Below are 20,778 nucleotides of genomic sequence, written 5' to 3'. Positions count from 1 at the left end.
ATCTATCTATCTATCTATCTATCTATCTATCTATCTATCTATCTATCTATCTACCTATCTACCTATCTATCTATAAATTAAAGAATGAATTACTAGCTGTGGAATGTCAGGTATCAGCTCAATAAATATTTCACATTTGACATACCTGCTGGGTATAGAGCACTGCAGCAGGGCCTGGGAAGCTACTTTTCTTGGAGCTCACAGGCTAGTGTTGTTGTTGAGTACTTTCAGTCATGTCTGACTCTTTGTGACCCCCATTTGGGGTTTTCTTGACAAACATGTTGGAGTGGTTTGCCTTTTCCTTTTCCAGCTCATTTTACAGATGAGGAAACTGAGGTAAACAGGGTGAAGTGACCTGCCCAGGGTCACACAGCTAGTAAGTGTCTGAGGCTGGATTTGCATATATACATATATGGAGTACATGTATATGCATTTCTGTGTACACACACACACACACACACACACACATACACACAAGTTCATGGGCCCCAGGTTAAGAAGCTTTGATTTAGTCCAGCCTGGACATTTAAGATATGAGGACACTAAGACCCAGAGAAGAAGGAAAGTGAGCAATTTGTTCCAGGTCATAGCGTTAGTAAGTGGCAGAGGCAGAATTCAAACCCAGAGCCTCTGATTTCAAATCCATCATTTCTTCCCATTGCCCTGTACTGCCTCCATTCCCAGTCCCAGCCAAACACTCAAGATTTGTTAGAGAAATTTACCAGGCCCAGTTACAATTTCACCAAACTTTTCTTTGTTGGTACAATTGAATGAACAAATTGAAAAAAACAAGACAGACTTCTTATTCAACAAAAGCATCTGGACTCGCTAAATTGAGAATTCCATTAAAAGCAGCAATACTGGATTCCTATGGAACCTTTAAATGTGATTTTTCTTTTCCCTGATAAAGTTTTGATGCCAAGCAGCAGTGTTGCCCTACTTTCTCAGCCTAAGGGAGCCAACTCTCAATTATCCTTGGTCACTGAATGTGGGACTAGAGAAGGAAGATATCTATGGGTAATGGAAATCCACAGATAATCCTCCAATTCATAATAGGCTCATAGCACTGGAAGGAACTTTAAATGTCCTCTATTCCATGACTTTCATCTTATAGGGAAGAAAAGTGAGGTCCACAGAGGTGATTTGCCCAAGGTTATATGAGTATAAGCAGCAGAGGCAGAGTATGAACCCAGCTCCTCTGACACTATGGGCCTCTTTCCATTGTTCAGAACAACATCTAACCAAAAATAAGCCAACAATTTTTAACCTCTCCAGCACCAGTAATGACTTTCCTAATACGTTATTAACCTTATTAGTAAATATGGAGTTTTTGGACTGCGCCCTCTTGTGGTCCTCAGATGTAAAATACAGGAGTTGTACTAGATGACCTTTATAGCTTTGAAACTCCTAGTCTTCCGGTGACACTCTCCCCATCCTCCAAAGGAGATGATTAGGAGCAGGGGAAGGGTCCAGAATATGGTGAGAGATGGTGGTGGCTAAGACCCCAGGTAGAATCATCTGTAAGACAGGCATTTATTCCCCTAGTAATCTGGAATACCACAGATTTAAGGGCAGAAGGGACCTCAGAAGCTAGTTAGGCCAACCTCCTCTTTTTCTAGATGAGGAAGGTGAGGCCGAGGATGTTAAGTGACTTGCCCAAGGTTACATAGGTCACAAGTGTCAGGAGTAGATTTGAATTTCAATCCTCTCACCCCAGAGCCAGTGCTCATTCTACTGACATCTAGTCCAACCTCCTCACTTTACAGATGAGGAAACTGAGGCCCAATTCCCACCCAGGTACACTCATTTGGGACTTCTTTAGTTTCTCCACCACCACACCCCCAGTAAACTCATCATTGGGAAGTCTCATCACTTTGCAAGACCCAGTTCCTCACACCTTGCTACTCACACCTTGGGCAGCTGGGTGGCCTAGTGGATAAAGTTCCTGGACTGGAGTCAGGAAGACTCATCTTCATGAATTCAAATCTGGTCTCCGATACTTACTAGCTGTGTGACCCTGAGCAAGTCACTTAATCCTGTTTGCCTCAGTTTCTTCATCTGTAAAATGGGCTGGAGAAGGAAATATCAAACCACTCCAGTATCTCTGCCCAGCAAATCCCAACTGGGCTCACAAAGAGTCAGATACAACGGTATAACAACGACAACAACAGTAACAGCTCACACCTTCTCAGTACCATTTGCTCCTCTGATTGGAGAGTAGAACCATAAACTCCTCTACTTGAGGGGGAAGCAGGACTGACATTTCATCAGACTTCTCATTTCCCACCTGGCTGCACTCATTTTGGATATCTCTGGTTTCTCCTCCATGTCTACATGCAGACACCTTTCCCCTACCTCCTTTCAGCTTTCTTTTATGTGTTGTCTTCTCCCCATTGGATTGTAAACTCCTTGAGGCAGGGACTATCTTTCTTTTTCATATTTGTCTTTCCAGGACTTAGCTCAGTTCCTGGAGTATAGTAGATTCTTAATAAATGTTTATTGATTATTGGTTTGTCAATAAATTAATTTATGATTGTTGATAACATTGTTAATTGCTATTCTGGTAGTCTGAGCCCACTCTAGCATTAAAGTCACCCAGAATTATAAGCTTGTCTGCTTTTGGTGCATTGATGATAAGGGTCTCCAAGTCTCCATTTTTAACTCATTATCAATGTGTACTTTTCAGCAATGTACACATTGATAATGAGGTTGACGCATGAATTGCCAGAGCTAGCTCAGTGTTTGGGAGGCTCAGAAGAAAAGAATGGGAGAGAAGAGGTATTAGGCTGACTACCAAACCAAAGGTCTACAGAGCCTTTTGCGCTGACCTCATTATTGTATGCCTGTGAAACCTGGACAGTCTACCAGTGCCATGCCAGGAAACTGAATCGCTTCCATTTGAATTGTCTTAGGAAGATTCTGAAGATCACTTGGCAGGATAAGATTCAGACAAGGAGGTCCTTTCTCCAACTCAACTCCCAAGCATTCACACTCTGCTTCAGAGAGCGCAACTCTGATGGGCTGGCCACATTGTTCAAATACAAGAACTCATTCAGGGCAAGCATTCAAATTGTGGTCAGAAGAAGCAATACAAGGACATTCTCAAGGTCTCTCTTAAGAACTTTGGAATTGATTGTGTGACATGGGAGACACTGGCACAGGAGCACTCAGCATGGGGTGCCCACGTCGGGGAAGGTGCTATGCACTATGAGCGAAGCAGAATTGAAACAGTTCAGGAGAAATGCAAGATTTGCAAACTTAGAGAATCCGCCCCAAATGTTCACATGGACTATTTGCGCCCAGCCTGTGATAGACCATTCCAAGCTTGTATTGGTCTGATCAGCCACAGTTGGAAACACAAAAACTTGACTCTAGCATAGTGATGTCATTTTGGTCCTCTTAAAAAACGAAGGACAACAACCAGCCAACTGTTAATTGCTATTAGGTTGACTGCCTTGAAAAGTCCAAGGTCATTCAGACAATAAGTGACAAGATAGAAGTCTTGAACCCAGACCTACTACCTCCTAATTATGTATTCTTTCCATTGCATTTTGCTATGTGGTTCAGAGGAAGAAGACTGGGAATGAAGCCCCTGAATCTGCTGCTTTTTTTATTCTAGGTTGTATCCCTTGCTTTTTTTTTTTTGTGAAAATCTCCCATCCATTGCTAACATGATTCTCTAACCTCTCAAAGCATCTCTGGAAGCAGCCTCAGGTAATCCAAAGCTGCGCGGCAATTCCTTCAAGACTCCTCCAACTGTCTAACGCGAGCACAGATGTACTCTGGCTACAACCCTTCACGGTTCCCTGGACTGAGGGGGAGGCTTGAACAAGATGCATTCTGACATGGGTTTCTAAGCTGCCATTCCAGCCCTGAACATCACCATCCGACTGTCCGAAGCACACAACCTGCATGATGGACTTAATTTCTCTTTCGGTTCTGTTACCAATGAGGGGCCAGGCAAGATGACCTCAAAGGTCCTTTCCAGATTGATGTTTCTCTTCCATTCCTGAAGGGTTGTTTACAGCTTATCAGCTATGGGGAGGGAGAGCTCAGGACTGAGGTCTCAGCCAAATAGAAATCTTGTTTACATGCTGTGACCTTAGCTAACACTGAGAGAGTTTAAAAAAATCCTTGAGCTAGAATGAACTGCTGTGGAATCTTTCAGCAAAGGCTAGACACCACCTGTCATTGATGTTCAATTCAATTCAATTCACTTCAACAGGAAGTTATTTATGGCCTACAATGTGCCAGGCTCTGTGCTGGGCACTGAGGATACAAAGACAAAAAGAAAATAGCCCTTGCTTACATTTCATGTAGAATGTTCAAGTTCATAGAATGAGGGAGAGCAACATTTACACAGATAAGAGCATACAAAACAAATTCAAGATAAAGAAAGAAAGAATTTTGGTGGTGGGGTGGGGTAGGGTGGGAAATTAACTGTTGGGAATATCTGGGAAGGCCTCTTGTAGGAGGTGGCATTTAAGCAGAATCTTCAAGAGAATTAGAGAGGCCAAGTGGTGGAGATGGGGAGAGAGAGCATTCCAGGCTTGTAGGGGGCCTGGCATCCAGTGCAAAGGCAAGAGACACTGGGGATAGAATGTTGAATACTGGGAACAGCATGGAGGCCAGTTTGACTGGAATACCGACTGAGTATGTGAAGGCAAGTGGGTTGGACTTAAAACCTTGGAGGTTCCATCTAAGTCTGTCAATGATCAATCCCCTCAGTTTACAGTGGCAGAAATTGAGTCTCATGGAAGTAAAAAGGACTTGCTAAGGTCACCTAGCAAGTTGGAGACAAAGTCAGGACTCAACTTGCGTCTTTTCACCATATCACATTGATTCCTGTCTATTCCTTATGCCACAAGGTACGTACACCTAAATACATTACTGGGTAGTACTTGGACCTAGTCTTTCACCTAGACCTAGAATCTTAGAGTTGGAAAAATACTTGCCAACATTGTATATATTCTGGTTTGCAAGAGTAGGTGACTCAGTAGGTTCAAATTTTGCCTCAAACTAGCTACTAGTTTGTAGTTACTAGTTACTAAGTACATTGTAGTAGTTACTAGCTGTGTAACTCTGGGCAAGTTGTTTAACTGCTGTCTGCCTCAGTTTCCTCATCTGTAAATAAGGGGGATTAGTTAGACTCAAGGTCTCTTCTGGCTCTAAATCTCTACCCCTATGACTACTTATTTCCTCCTAGGTACTATATATTTCAGATATAATGCCAGTGAGTGGGCCATGGAGTCTACACCACCGGTTTGCGATATGAATGAATAGGTTTCTCTATACCTATGTATTGTTTCTATAGTACAGATTCTATGGAACGGCTGAGCTTGAAGAGCTCATTTTCTCCAATCTCTTCTTTTTACAGATAAGGAAAGTAAGGCTAGTCACAAGTGAGACGAAGGGCTGGGACAAGTCAGTCCATGAGCAAAGCCTACCTGGGGATCGGAGAGTCGAGAGAGATCAGGGTAGAGGTAAAACTTGATCCCTTCGGAAGCTCCGGGCAGCGTCACCCCTCGAATGAGAAGAATCAGAAGCATGATGTAGGGGAACGTGGCGGTGACATACACAACCTGTCCGAGAGAAGCAAAGAAATCAGGAAGGCTTTGTTTTCCCCAAAAGTTTAACTCAAGAAAGCTCATTGAAGGAGAAGTCTTCATCTTGTGACTGAATCATAGCCCAGAGGAAAGGGGGAAACCAGAGATCAATCTATGAAACAAACTCATCTTTATCCATCTTCCTATTCCCTCATCAGTAGCCTCCATCTCAACCTGAAGGCTTTTCAACTATTTCCAGACAAAAAGATCCCAGGAGGAACAGCTAAGTTCTCATATCCAAAATAATTTGTTTTGACAGCTAACTGGTCATCCAGAGCTGGAAGGGAACTCTGAGGACATCCAGTCCAGCCCCATCATTTTACAGGGAGCCTGTGGAGGTTGTCACTTGTGGTCAGTAAGTCAGTCAATAAACATTTATTATGTGCCTACTCTGTGCCTGGCACCGAGCTAAGTTCTGGGGGTACAAAGAAAGACAGGACAATCCCTGCTCTCATGGAGCTCCCAATCTAATGGGGGAGAAAAACAACTATGTATGAATGAGCTATAATGAGGATAAATGGGAAATAATCAATGGAGGGAAGGGGCTACCATTAAAGGGGAATTGGGAAAGGCTTCTAATAGAAGGTGGAATGTTAGCTTGGGCTTGAGGAAAGCCAGGTAAGTCAGGAGATAGAGATGGGGAGCTAGAGCATTCCAGGCATGGATGACAGATGGAGAAAATTTCCAGTGAAATGTTAGCAAGCATTCAGAGGTAAGAGAATTTGAACCCAGAGTCTCTGCCCTCACAGTTAGTACTCTATTCCAGTGTGTACCACACTGAATCTTAGAAATGGAAAGGACTAAATTCATCTTTTATAACTTGGAACCATTGACCTTAAAATTATTTAAAATCATCTTACTGCTGGGGACTCCACTGAAGCTTTGTTTGAAAAGAAGTTTGAAAACCAATGCTCTCATTTTGCAGATCAGGAAATTCAGGATTCTAAAAAGGGATTCACTTTGGGTTAGGAAAACACTCCTCCGGGCCTCAGTTTTTCCTCCGGAAAATGGAATGGATATTTTCTCTAAGGTCCTTTCCAGCTCTAAATCTATGATCTCAGGCAGCGAATGCTGGAGTTGGCTCAAACACAAGCAGACTGTTAAATTTTCAGTGTGAGCATTTACACCTCAGAGATAGACAACTGCTCCACATCACGGCTTGTTTTGATGATCGTCTAGATTTGAGAAAAGGGATGGACAAAATGTTAATGATGAGGATGAAACTTGAAAGTGTCTCATGTGTATTTTTTACTTTTATTTTTGAAAAGTAGGTTGTTAAACATTTACCAGCACTGCCAATTCTAAAGTATGGTAAGATCCAAAATGAGGAAGTAACTTGCTCAAGGTCACTTGGGTAGTCTAGAGCACAGGCAAGTCTTCAGAGAGACAGGGGAAAAATGACTGCCAGATCCATTCTCTCCCCCACCACCCATAACTCATGCCATAAGAGATGCCATGTTCTAATGGAAAGAATATTAGATATGGGAGACTGGGGGATCTGACTTGTAGCTCCAGCTCTGCTACATGACTTTTGAAAAGTCATCTTGCCTAAGGACGCTATTCAGTGTGTGTGTGTGTGTGTGTGTGTGTGTGTGTGTGTGTGTGTGCACATGTGCATGTGTGCAGGTACATGTGTGTGAGACAGTATTTTGAAGGCAGAAAGTATTATTGTGAAAGCAGAAATGAAACTAAAATTCATGTCTTTCAAGCCTTTTGACTCCAAGTCTAGTGTTCCTTCTACTCCATGGAGTACTTAACTTCAGTGAACCTATATCAGTTTCCCTATTTGGAAAATGGGGATTCCAATAATTTTACTACCTACATCATAAAGTTAATTGTAAGGAAAGCAGTGCTTTTTGTGCCTTGACATGCAAAATAACGTATTCTATTTCTAGGACTTGAAAAAAAATCTCCTACTTGCCTCAGTTTCCTCACTTATAAAACAAGTACAATAATATCTACACTAGTTCACAGGATTGTTGTAAGGCACATGCTTTGTAAACTCTAAAGTCTACGTGGTGTATTTTAATATTATGTGCTATGGCTTCAGGGTACTGTGTATTATATATGTGTCAAAATGAAATATGGCAGCCAAGACAGTTAGTGAGATCTTAGGTTGCTTTAAGAGAGGAACTCCCAGGAATAAGGAGGTGATACTTCTCCTGTAATCCACTCTGGTCTTACTACAGCTAAATTATTGTGTTCAGCTCTGGGTGCTACCATTTTGGAAAGACATCAATAAATTGAAAAGCAGACAATTGAAGGGACTTCAACCCATTTCATGTGAGGATTGAATAGAGGACCTGGTGATGTTTAGCCCAGAGAAATTAAGATTCTGACATGGGGATATGATAGCTATCTTCAAGTACTTGAAAGGCTGTGTGAAAGGGATTAAACTTGTTCTGTTTAGCGCTAAAGGGCACCCCTAGGAGTATTCATAGATGTCACAAAAAGATAAATTAAATCTCCATGTCAGGAAAAACTTTTTTTTTTTTTTGTTACAATTAGAGCAATCACAAAGTGGAACTGGCTGCCTTGGGAAGGAGTAGGCTTCCTCCTCACTCCTGGATGTCTTCTTGAAAAGACTAGATGACTCCTTGTTTTGTGGGTTATGGAGGAAACTTTTTATGGCATGGGTTGGATTAAGTAGCAGCTGAAATCTCATCAGATCTCAAATTCTGTGATTCTATGAACCCTAAGACATGATCCGGTCCTGTTTCTTACATCCATCACTCAATAAACATTTATTGAACATCTGCTACATGCCAGTGCTAAGCACCTAAGACACAGGGACAAAAGGAAAAATATTTCTGCCCTCAAGAAGGGTATTCACAGTAAAGAGACAAAAGGTACATGTAGAAATATAAACATATAAACAAAGATAAATACTAGGTTGTTTTGGGAGGGAGGGAATAAAACTTCTTGTAGAATATGGCATTTAGGTTGTATCTTAGAAGGAACCAGGGCTTCCAACAGGTGAGAGTGAGGAATGAATACATTGCAGATATAGGAGAGGGCCAGGGAAAAGGCCAGGAGATGGGATGAGATGAGACTGTCACATGTGAGGAATAAGAAAGCCAGTTTGTTTGGATTCCAGTATACATGAAGCAAATCAATATAATTAGGCTGGAAATACTGAGTGGGCCCAGGTTGTAAAGCCTTTCAGTCTTGAACAGTGGAGTTTATATTTGATCTTAGGGGGAACAGGGAGTCACCAGGGATTATTGAGTATGGGGGGTGACATGCTCAGACCTATAATCTTTAAGAAAATCACTATGGGGGCCCAGTCAAGTAGAGACTGGAATTGAAGAAGGGAGGCCAAATAGGAGATAATTCTGAGTCCAGGTAAGAAGTCATAAGAGAGTGCACTAGGGTAATGGCTGTGTGAGTGGAAAGAAGGGGATGGATAGCAAGGTGTTATAGAGGTGGAAAGCATAAGAACTGGCAATGGATTGGATATGAGGGATTGGTGAAAGTGAGGAATTGAGGATGACTTGGAGGGCCAGAACCTGGATGACTGGGAGGATGGTAGTACCCTGGACAGTGCCAGGGAAGTTAGGAAGGAGTATGGGGTTAACCCACACCATAGCAGGATTGGCTGGAGATCCGGTGATGCTTAGTCTGGAGAAGTTAAGATTCAAAGGTAGGACAGAAAATCATAAGTCATGTAGGAGAGCTTAGGGCATAAGTTATAGGGAGGGTTTACTGTACTCTGTGTCACTCTTGTATCCCTTAGCCTCCACTTTATTTAAAATCCTGGAATGTTAGATTTGGATGAGACCTAAAGGAGATCATCTAGTCTCGCCCCCTAATTTTATTGAAACCCAGAAAGATTAAATGCCTTACCCAAAGTCATAGCTATTTATTGACAGTTGCCCTTCTTCCTTGAAACACTTCTGTTTCTATCATACCAGAAACAGCATCTCCCTGACCAAGACAATGAGCAATATAAGAAAAAATAATATTAATATGCAGCACCCAAAGGTTAACACTATATTTTCCTCCTTTGCTAATCCATTTTAAAGATAGGGAAATGGAGGCTCAGAGAAAGGAAGATAGATGTCCAGAGTCATACAGTTAGCAAATATCAAAGTTAAAAATGGAACCAAATTCTTTTCAACACTGAATCCTGTGCTTTTTGCACCATGCCACACCAAGAAGTATTGGAGAGTTACTCTAGTCACAGCATCTTAATATCAGAGATTAAGAGTTCCATAGAACCTTGAAGGTTTGATATGTAAATATAAGGGGGCTGAACTAGGTGGCTTCTCAGATCCATTCTACTGGTGAGGGTAGATTCTATGATCCTATGAATTTAATTGAAAAAAACATTTATTAAGTTCCTATTGCATACAAGGCCCTATACTAGGTGTTGAGGATACAGAACAAAAAATGAAACAATTTCTGCCCTCAACAAGTTTACATTCTATTGGGGGGCAATAATATGTACCCAACAAGTAAACATGAAATAAATACAAGGTGATTGGAAAGTGGGGAAAGAGAAGAGAAATGCCAATGACTAGAGAAGACTTCCTATAGGAAAAAGTGCTTGAATTTGGAGTTTGAAGAACTAGGCTCAAACCTCTTATCAGTTTCTTACTCACTTCATGGCCTTGTGGAAGGTTGCTTTCCTTTTCTGGACCTGTTTCCCTGTCTGTAAAAGGATAGGGTTGGACCAGCTGGTCTCTAAGGCTCCTTCCAGCTCCAAATCCTTTCACCATTTCCTAAGCAGCTGAGACCCTGCCGGGAACTGTATCCTAACAGCCAGTCCTTGAACTCCAAGCATTATGATAAATTATGCATGCACAGTTTAATGCAAAGACAATGGTGTCTTTGACAAGTTACCCTCAAGCCTGGCTTTACCTTGACCTCTCTCAGCCCAGTGGTATAACTCAGGTCCTCTGAGGTGAAAAATTGACCCTGCAGACTAATCTGTCTGGTCCCTGGAGTCCCAGTTAAATGAAGTGTAAACTGCTCCAAACAGGCCCCTGGGGGAAAAAAAGGAGTTTCTCCTATTGTTGGCTTTTCCTTTCCCATAGGTCAAGGCCGGGTGAATAGAAAGGTTAGCACAATTGGTGGTAATTATACTGTATCCTGTTTTAATTGACCCTAATTGCTCATTTACATACCAATACTTGGAATTGTGATCTCCCCCTTCCCCCTTCTTCCAGCTCACAGAGATTTCATAGCAGGGTTGTTGTCTAAGCTTTGGGAAGGCCACAAAAAAGTAGTCATGCCTGTCCTCACCAAGTTGCTGGAACAATGGAACTAATTAGAAAGCTAGCTTTCTGAATTATCGAACCAGCTAATCACAGCTCCAGAGTCCAGAAGGCAGCCTGACTGACCGATGGAAGGAACTCTCTAGGCTGGACAGTTCCAAAAGCTGATTGGGGGTGGGAGTCAAAAATCCTGGGGGTTTAGAAAGACCTGGGTTCTAGCCTCCCATTTGGGCTGTTAATTGACTGTGTCACCTAGAACAAATAAATCTCCCTTCCTGGACCTCAGTTCCCACACTTGTGAAATGAAGGGCTCAGATAAGGTGGCGTCAAAGATTCCTCCCAGCTCTTAAGCACTAGGATTCTATGAGGGATACTTATGAACAGTTGAAGATGGAAAGGATTTAGTTCTACCTTGTATATGGTAGACAATTAATAAATGCCTTTTACTACCTCTCTTAACCTGGGTAAGTTACTTAACCACTCTAGACCTCAGTTTCTTCATCTGTAAAATAAGTTAAGGGGATGATACCATGACCTCTGAGGTCCCATCCATCTAACTCTAAGGGCATGATCCTATATCTCTAGTAGGCATTCCATTTAGTCTCATTTTACACGAGAAGAATTGAGGTACAGAGAAAGTGACTTTCACTGTGTGGCTTATGATATAGAGTGCTGAATTTGGGAGCAGAAGACCAGGGTTGGAATCATGCTTCTGATCCTTACTGTGTGACCATGGCCAAATTACCTAACCTCTCTGAGCCTCAATTTCTTCATCTGTAAAATGGGGCTAATAATACTCATAGTAGACATTGTGGAAATAACTAATTGAATTTGGTATTGGAAGGTATATCAGAGGGCATCTAGTTCAATCTCCCAATTTTACAAATGAAGAAACGAGTCACCTCATAGTGTTTATGAAGCACCACAGCACTGGATGCCATACTTGGGAGAGAACACTCAGGAAGGGCTGAAGAACTGTTAGTCTGGGTTTTTGTAGCTGGGGTTGAGACCTGCTCTCCTCCCAGATACCAAAATGAATGGTATTTCCTGAGGAAATGAACTGAAGACTCTCGTTCCCTTCTCCTCTATAGGGCTCTTAGGTGAGACTGGCTACTGGTAGAGAGAGTAGCTAGGCTTGGGAGATACGAATATTGTTGTTGTTCATTTGTCTTAGATGTGTCTAACTCTTTGTGACCCCATTTGGGGTTTTCTTGGCTAGGATACTGGAGTGTTTTGCCATTTCCTTCTCCAGTTCATTTTGCAGATGAGGAAACTGAGGCAAACAGGGTTAAGTGACATGCCCAGGGTACATAGCTAGTAAGCGTCTGAGGCTGGATTTGAATTCAGGTCTTCATGACTCCAGGCCCAGTGCTCTATCCCCTGCACCTCCCAACTGGGGATGAACAATTCATTTCAATTGCTTGAGAGATTCTTTAATATCTGAGAGAGCTAATTAGGGAGGATTTCGGTAGCTTGAATGACCCCTGATAAAATGGGGAGTGTTCTTTCTTTTTCAGGTGTCAAAAGGAGAAAGGATGCTGATGCTAATGCTGCTGCTGCTGCTGATGATGATGATGATGATGATGAAGCTCACATTCATATGGTGCTTTCAGGTTTGCCAAGTGGTTTACACACAGCTTTTTCCAGCCATTTTCTACCCAGCTGCTTCTCCCTCCAAACTAGACCACCAGACATCATGCTTACTAAGCTTCCTAGCACCATATTTCCTTATCTTTTCCCTGGCCTGGTCACTTTCTCCCCCAACACTCTGGGTACATTTTCCCAGCCCCCCTGTTTTCTAAATCTTGCTCTGAAAATTGTCATGAAATCAACACCTTCATTCTTTACAAGTAGTGTGACTATGGCAAGTTACTTTCTCCCAAGCTCAGTTTTCTCATCTGTAAAATGGGGACCTAAAACTTATAGCACCTACCTCACGGAACAGTACTATACCCTTTATCAAGATTCATAATCAATGTTTATGGTCACCTAGTTTCCTTCAAAGTTCACCACTTACATGAGACCTTTCCTGATCTCCCAGTTGCTACTGCCTCCCCACTCAAAGACCTTGCATTTATTGTTTACACACTTACATTTAGACATATTGTCTAGATAGAATGCAAACTCTTGAGGTCACAGACTGTTTCACTTTGGTATTTCTAGCTCCAGCACCCAGTGCAGTGCTTAATAAATGCTTGCTGATGAATGGATGGATTGATCTGAACTTAGAACTGTTGATAGGGGATCCTATTCCCTGAGCAAACTTTTGTGTGGCTAGATGTAGAGAGTAAAGAGTAATTGCATCGAGGGAAAGCCTTGCAGAGATTCTTAACCTGAGGGTTGTTTTTGTTTGTTTGTTTGTTTTTAATAACTGTATTACAACATAATTGGGTTTTTTAAAAAAAGTTTACGTATTTTGTTCTATGAATTTAAAAACGTGAGTCTGAGAAGGGCTCTGTGGGTTTCACCAGACTGCCCAAGGGATCCATGGCACAAAGTCAAGCTCTCCTGATCTGGGGGGATATCACATTACTAGGACTCTAAGGAAGACAAAACTGTCCCTGCCAAAATTTTTCCCCCTTCCGTGGAGGGGAAACCTAGGAAAGTTTGCATTAGAGGATAAACTGGACCTTGCTGCAAACAACTGTGGGAGAGCCCAGATAGGGTTGCCCACTGGATATTTCTTATTTGCTCTTCTGCTTTAGGCTGTCATTTTTTTTTTCTTTCTTTTAAAGAGCTTTATTTCTACAAGATCATGGGTTATGAGCTTGCAAGAGATATCCAGTATGTATTTTTCTGGCTTTTCTAGGTACTGGATATGAGCCAAGAGAGTGAGAAAATCCCCCCAAATGTGTCCAGACTCTTCATGGCTTTTTGAGTCTCTAACACAAGGGGACCTTTGTGTTACAGCCTCCACTCTCTGGGAGAGAGGCAGTCAGGGTGGGCCTTACAGCTGTCTGCCTATATCATGAGCAAACCTGGCTGGTTCTCTGCCCAAAAGTATCTTCCCCACCAGCTGTCACAGAGACAGATTCTTGGCTGTGAACTCGGCCCTAATCCCTGTTTAGGGAGAGAAAATAACAAATTAATGGTAGCCTAGATGAGATTGCACCTGTGGTCTGATCCTATCAGACTCTCTGAGAAAACAGAAAACCATATAAAGCAAGATCAAGCTAGATTACATGCCCCCTTACCCTACAATATTTGCATCAAAACTTCAAAGTAGGATATGCCTCCATTATAGAAAAATGCCCCTTAATTCTTTTTAGATTGTGATCATAGGTAAATCACATAGTATCTCTGAGTTTCAGTTTCTGCAAATGACTAAAATGCCCTTTGGCTGAGATATTCTACTGCTGGGCATATACCCCAGGGAGGTCAATGACAAAAAGAAAGGCCTCATATACACCAAAATATTTATAGCAGCACTTTTTGAGGTAGCAAAGAAATGGAAACAAATTGGATGTCCATTTATTGGGGACTGGCTGAATGGATTTTTGTACATGAATGTAATGGAATGTATTACTGTGTTATAGTAAATGACAAGTATCATTATCATCATTGTCATCATTGTAAGCAGCATTTACATAGTACCTACTATGTGCCAGATATTGTGCTAAGCACTTTACATTTATTATCTCACTTGATTCTCACAACCCTGTGAGGTAGGTACTATTATATTCCCCTTTTACAGTGGAGGAAACTGAGGCAAACAGAGGTTAAGTGACTTGCCCAAGTTTATATAATGACTAAGTGTCTGGGGTTAGATATAAACTCAGTTATTCCTGATTACAGGCCCAGAGCTCTATCTATTGAGCCACCTAGCAAAAAAAATACAGAGAAACATGGGGAGATTTCTATGAACCAATGCAAAATGAAGTTAAGTATAACCAGGCAAACAACATATACAAACACTATGACAATATGAGTGGAAAGAACAAGAAAACAATAGAAGATGAACATTGAGAAACTATAATAACCAAGTTTGGTCCCAAAGAAGTGATCTGTAAGAAAGCATCTCCTCAATCTCCTTATCTACCCCCTCCTTTGTAATTTTATAGACTCCATCTAGAAGAAACCCATGTTTGCTGTGTAAACCTTAGAGTGAAATCCAATGGTATCTAACTATGGTCACTGAAATTCTCATATTTCATTGTAGGTACATGGTGCCACCTGTTAAGAAAGTTGGGATCTCCAAAATTAAAACTGCCAGGAATATTAGATGAATTCCCAAGCTCTAGGGTCAGGGATAACATATTGCAAGCAGCCAGAAGGAAACAAATCACATGGAGCCATAGTCAAGATCCCACAAGATTTAGCATCTTCCATGTTAAAGAAGAGGAAGGCTTGAAATATGATATTCTGGAAAATAAAAGATTTAGGATTACAACCAAGAATAACCTACCCAGCAAAAATGAGTATAATCCTTCAGGGGTGAAGTGGATATTTAATGAAATAGAGGACTTTCAAGTATTCCTGATGAAAAGACTAGAACTGAATAGAAATTTGGCATTCAAATACAAGATTCAAGAGAAGCATAAAAAGGCAAACATGAAATCATGAGAGACTCAATAAGTTTAAACTTTCTACATTCCTATATGAGAAGATGATACATGCAACTCCTAAAAACTTTATCACTATTATGGCAATCAGAAGGCATCTACATAGATAGAAAGCATGGGTGTGAGTTGATTACATTGGGATGATCTCAAAAAAAATAAAGGGATGAGAAAGAGATATGCACTGGGAGAAGGGGAAAGGGAAAGAAAGAACGGGGAAGATTGTCTTGCCAAAAAAGGCACACAAGGGAAGAACTTTTATAATGGTGCGGAAATGGAGGTGTCAAATAGTGTCAAATAGTGCTTGAACTTCACCCTCATTAGAATTGCTTCAAAAAGGAAATTATTCATACACACATTCAGTTGGGTAATGAAATCTATTTTAAGGAGGATAGAACAAAAAGAAAGAGGGAAGGATGAACAAAAGAAAACAAGATAGAGGGAAATATGCAGTTATTAATCATAACTCTGAATATGAATGGAATCAACTTACCTATAAAACAGAAGCAGATAGCAGAAGAGATTAGAAACTGGAATCCAACAGTATGTTGTTTACAAGACACACTTGAAATAGAAAGACACACACAGAGTTAAAATAAAGGGCTGGAGCAGAATCTATTATGTTTCAGTTAAAGTAAAAAAGGCAGGAGGTAACAATCATGATCTCAGACAAAGTCAAAGCAAAAATAGACCTAATTAAGAGAGATCATCATGGAAACTACATTTTGCTAAAAGGTACCATAGTCAATGAAGTGAGAAAAAATTTTTACAGTAAGTTTCTCAGATAAAGGCCTCATTTCTCAAGTATGTAGGAAATAGTCAAATGTATAAAAAGAAGCATCATTCCCTAATTGACAAGTGGTCAAGGGATATGAACAGGAAGTTTTCAGAAGAAGAAATCAAAGTTCTCTATAGTTACATGAAAAATGCTCTATTCACTAGCAGAGAAATACAAATTAAAATGTTTCTGAGATACCACTTCACACCTATCATAAATGACAAATGCTAGAAGGGATGTGGTAAAATAGGTAGACTGAATGCGTTGTTGGTAGAGTTGTAAACAAGTTTAATCATTCTGGAGAAGAATTTAAAACTATGCCCAAAGGGCTAGAAAGCTTTGCATACTCTTTGACACGGCAATACCAGCACTAGAGCCATATCCCAAAAAGATCAAAGAAAAAACAAAAAGACCTTTATGCACAAAAATATTTCTAGTAGTTCTTTTTTTTGTAGTGGCAAAGAATTCAAAATTGAGGAGATTGCTAATCAATTGAGGAATGACTGAAAAAGTTGTGCCGTATGTGCCATGGAACAACACTGTGCTATAACAAATGACAAAGAGGATAGTTTCAGAAAAACCTAAGAAGATCTACATGAATTAATGCAAAGTGAAGCGAGCAGAATCAGGAAGTCATTGTACACAGTAACAATAATATTGTACTGATGATTAACTGTGAAAGACTTGGCAATTCTGATCAATACAATGATCCAAGACAATTCAGAAAGACTCATGATGAAAACTGCTATCCCTCTCTCTAGAGAGAACTGATGAACTCTGAGTGCAAATTAAAGTATAATTTCCTTTCTTTTTCTTTTTTTTGTGACATGGCTAACATGTGCTTTGTATGATTTCACATATATAACCTACTACTGACAAAAAGCAATATGAAGCCCTTGCTTATAACTGGTAAGATTTATTTCCAAATTTTGTTGTTGGCACACATGCAAAAATATTCATGCCTTTAATTCCCTTCATGTGCATTCCTGCTAACGTGGTATCATATTGCTTGCCTTCTCAGAAGGTGAGGGAGGGGCTGGAAGGAGGAAGAAAATTTGAAACCCAAATTTTTTTTTAAATGTTAAAAAAGAAAGGTAGAATATGGCTTGCTATCTGGGAGGGATCTGGGACTTTGGTAGTGATCATGTACCACCTGATCTGAGCCAATAATTATGGATTTCATATGGCCTGTTTTGCAGAGAACCTAATCACTACCCCCCTCCCTGCTGACATAATTGTTTAGTTGTTAATTGTATGAATGGTGTGAACACTTTCTATTTATTGTTTGATTCAACTTGCATTTTTGTTGTACTCGCCTTCTGGCAAACATAGAGATGATTAGGCATTTCTCATATCCTCTTCCTGCAAGAGTTCTCTCTCTCTCCTATGATTTCTTTGCCTCTCAATCTCCTGTAATAGAATTTCTGGTTGGGGTTGAAATGTTGTTGTTCTTTGGGTTACTTTTACCCTTCATATCAGTCTTTTGACTTTGGCTTTTAATTCCTGACCATGAGAATCTAGAATTTCTGCTATAATTTTCTTTTCCAGATTCCATTCCATACATTTATTTTTTGTTCCTTTTAATTGGGCAATACAACATTTAAGTTTCCTACTGCACAAATGAGCTGACTCTTAATCTTTCAATTCCCCTCCACAAGTCTTTACTAGATTTCTCAAAATGCTTTTGCCATGGAGGTAGCTGATGATTGTTCTTGGGAGTATTCCTGAATGGTTTTGCCTTCCTTCTTGTGATTCTCACCATGGCAACAGCCACCACATATACTGTTATTGTGAAGATCTTGAGATATTTTTCACATGGTCTTTCAAATACTGTCTAAGAATGAGTTTGTTTATGATACTTAAAGTAAATGCTAGCTTTTAAAGTTACTGTGTTTTGTATCCATTAGCTGGATATTAAACTAAAAAAGCACTTTTTTGAAATTTCTGTCTAAGGATGCCCATCTCTTCTTCAAAATTATTTGAGCCATGCATATCATTTTTTGTCATCCTTTTCATAATTAGATAGAATTTCTGGAATTTGTATTAAGTGAAGACTTTCAAAGCTGTCAGATCCTCCAACTTTTTTCTTCAGATTTTTACAGCTCTTTGATTTCATCCCCTCCCCCCATCTAATCAGGATGAAATTTATTTCTTATAATTGTTCTCAATACATTTTTGTGTGACCTGAGGCTACCACAGACCAAAAGCAATATGAAACCCTTGCCTATAACTGTTAAGATTTAGTTCCAATTTTGTAACTGGCATGTGATGAAAATATTTATGCCTTTACTCCCTTTCATGTGCATTCATGATTTGCTCACTTTTGTGGCCAATACCAGCTGTGCAGAATATTTTCAGCAGGTTGGAGTCCAAGTGTTTTTGACTTATTCTAATGTCCCTTGCCTTCTTGGGGTATCAATTGCACAGTCAACAAGCATTTGTTAAATGCTTACTCTGTATCAGGCACTGTGCTAAGCACTGGAGATACAAAGAAAAGCAAAAACTCATTCTTGCCCTCAAAAAGCTCACCAGATTACAAATGAACTTCACCTGTTTCATTGTGCTCCATGTCATCATGATGGTTTTGAGTAGGGTCAACCCACAGTTTTATGCCATTTCATTTATTTCTTTTGCTCTTAGGAGCAGCTGTATCACACTGACTAGAATACAGGTATCAGAATACAATTTGATGGCACTGATACATATCACCCTGGCTGGCATTTTCCTACTTTGCAATTGCTCCTTTCACCTCATCCCTTTGAAGAAGTCATGATTTTGTTTATTGAGCAGTAACAAGGCACAGTGGACAGAGGCCTGGCCTTGAAGTCAAGGAGATGTGACTTCAAGTTATTCCTCTGACCTATGCTAGCTGTGTGATTCTGGGCAACTCACCTAACCATAGTGGTCTAGGCAATACTTCAAGACCATGAGAGAGTTACAGAGAAGATAATCTGCATTGGTAGGGGGAGTTTTCTCAACCAGGAGTTCCCTATACCAAAAAAATTACAAGTCTGATTCCTATCCTTATTGTTGTTATTATTAGATAGCATAGTTGACAGAGAACTGGACTGGGAGTCAGAAAGACCTGAGTTCAAATTTTGCCTAAGCTGTTTGATTCTGAGTAAGTCATTTAACCTGTTTGCCTCAGTTTTCTCATCTGTAAAATTGGGATAATAATAGTGCCTGTCTCCCAGAGTAGTAACAAGGATAAAATTAGATATTTGCACAGTGCTTTCCAAATCTTAAAATGCTATATAAATGCCAGTTATTGTTGGTGTTAAATTAACCAGGTCCATGAGCACCAAGGGACTTCTGCTTTAAAGACTAAGGCCAGCTAGACACTCTTGAGGCATTAAGAATAAAACTCCAAGTCAGCTAAGAACCTTTGTCAAAACAAGATTTCTTCTATTGAGCTAGCCAAGGTCCTGAGATTGCCCTGTCCTCACTGGGGTTGCTGGCAAACAACTAATGCAAATTAGCAAATCAATCAAAAGTTGCACATGTACCAGATGCCTTGAGGAGGAATGTATGTATGTCTCAACAAGTGGAGACATGTGCTCTTCTTGTTAAAAAAAAAAAAAGTTTCCTATGCCCTCTCCCTCCCCCACCACCTGTATTTTTCAGTGGGAGCAGGCACACATTGGTTGTCTCTCTGAGCTCTGCAATGTGATGATCCACTGGACACCTGGAGGTTAGTCCAGGAGTGTGTTTCATCAATACTGGTTAACTAACCATTCTAGGGGATAGGGATTTGATATGTGATTTCATTGAAAGTGAAATTTTCATAGGAAGTGGCTTGCCTAGGGTCACACAGCTAGTAAGTGTAAGAGGCGAGAGTTGAACCCAGGTCATCCACTGTGCCATGCTGCCTCTCTCAAAGGAGGGTACATGAGTACATTTATTTATTTCTAAAATATGTAAATGCCAAAATCTACTAATAATTTTGCACCATAAAACAAACTAAATCGAATTTTTAAAAATGATACAATAAAGATTAAATGATATTTGATTCTACAGTCAATAGAAAGTCACTGAAATTTATTGGCTAGGGGGTTGCGTGGTTAGATCTGCGCTTTAGGAAAATCATTTTGGCAGATCTGTTATGGATGAATTGGAGAGGAGAGAGACTGGAGGCAGGGAGAACAATAAGGAAGCCATTACAATAGTTTGGGTAAGAGAGGATAAAGGCCTGAATTAGGGCAGTGGCTGTGTGAGTAGAGAGGGAAGGTGACAAATAGGAAAGATGTCATGGAGATAAAATTAATAAGACTTTATCATTGATTAGCTATGGTTTTGGGGGGTAAATGAGTCACTTTACTCTGTTTGCCTCTGTTTCTTCATCTGTAAAATGAGTGGAGGAGGAAATGGAAAACAACTCCAGTATCTCTGCCAAGAAAATCCCAAATGGGATCACAAAGATTCAGACATGATTGAAAAAAGGCAACTGAATTATCAACATAGGGCAGCTAGGTGGTGCAGTAGATAGAGTACCAGGCCTGGAATCAGGAAGACTCACTTTCCTGATTTCAAACCTGGCCTTACACATTTACTAGCTTGTGACCTGGGCAAGTCACTTAATCTTGCTTGCCTCAGTTTCCTCATCTGTAAAATGAGCA

At 40.4% G+C, this 20,778-nt stretch overlaps 1 protein-coding gene across 1 annotated transcript in view; it reads right to left on the bottom strand.

Annotated features, from left to right (window-relative positions):
* Positions 1 to 20,778, bottom strand: part of SLC6A11 (solute carrier family 6 member 11) — a 171,229-nt gene that overhangs the window by 68,228 nt on the left and 82,223 nt on the right. Inside the window, exon 6 of the mRNA XM_027863974.1 lies at positions 5,448 to 5,582. Within this exon, the coding sequence (XP_027719775.1) occupies positions 5,448 to 5,582 (135 nt within the window). The remainder of the gene's footprint in view (positions 1 to 5,447; positions 5,583 to 20,778) is intronic.

Source organism: Vombatus ursinus, unplaced genomic scaffold (assembly GCF_900497805.2).
Source record: "Vombatus ursinus unplaced genomic scaffold, bare-nosed wombat genome assembly UNPS02014773.1, whole genome shotgun sequence".
In the NCBI taxonomy this organism is placed as follows: Eukaryota; Metazoa; Chordata; class Mammalia; order Diprotodontia; family Vombatidae; genus Vombatus; species Vombatus ursinus.
Note: the sequence above shows the minus strand (reverse complement) of the source record. Positions and strands in the feature narration are given on the sequence as shown.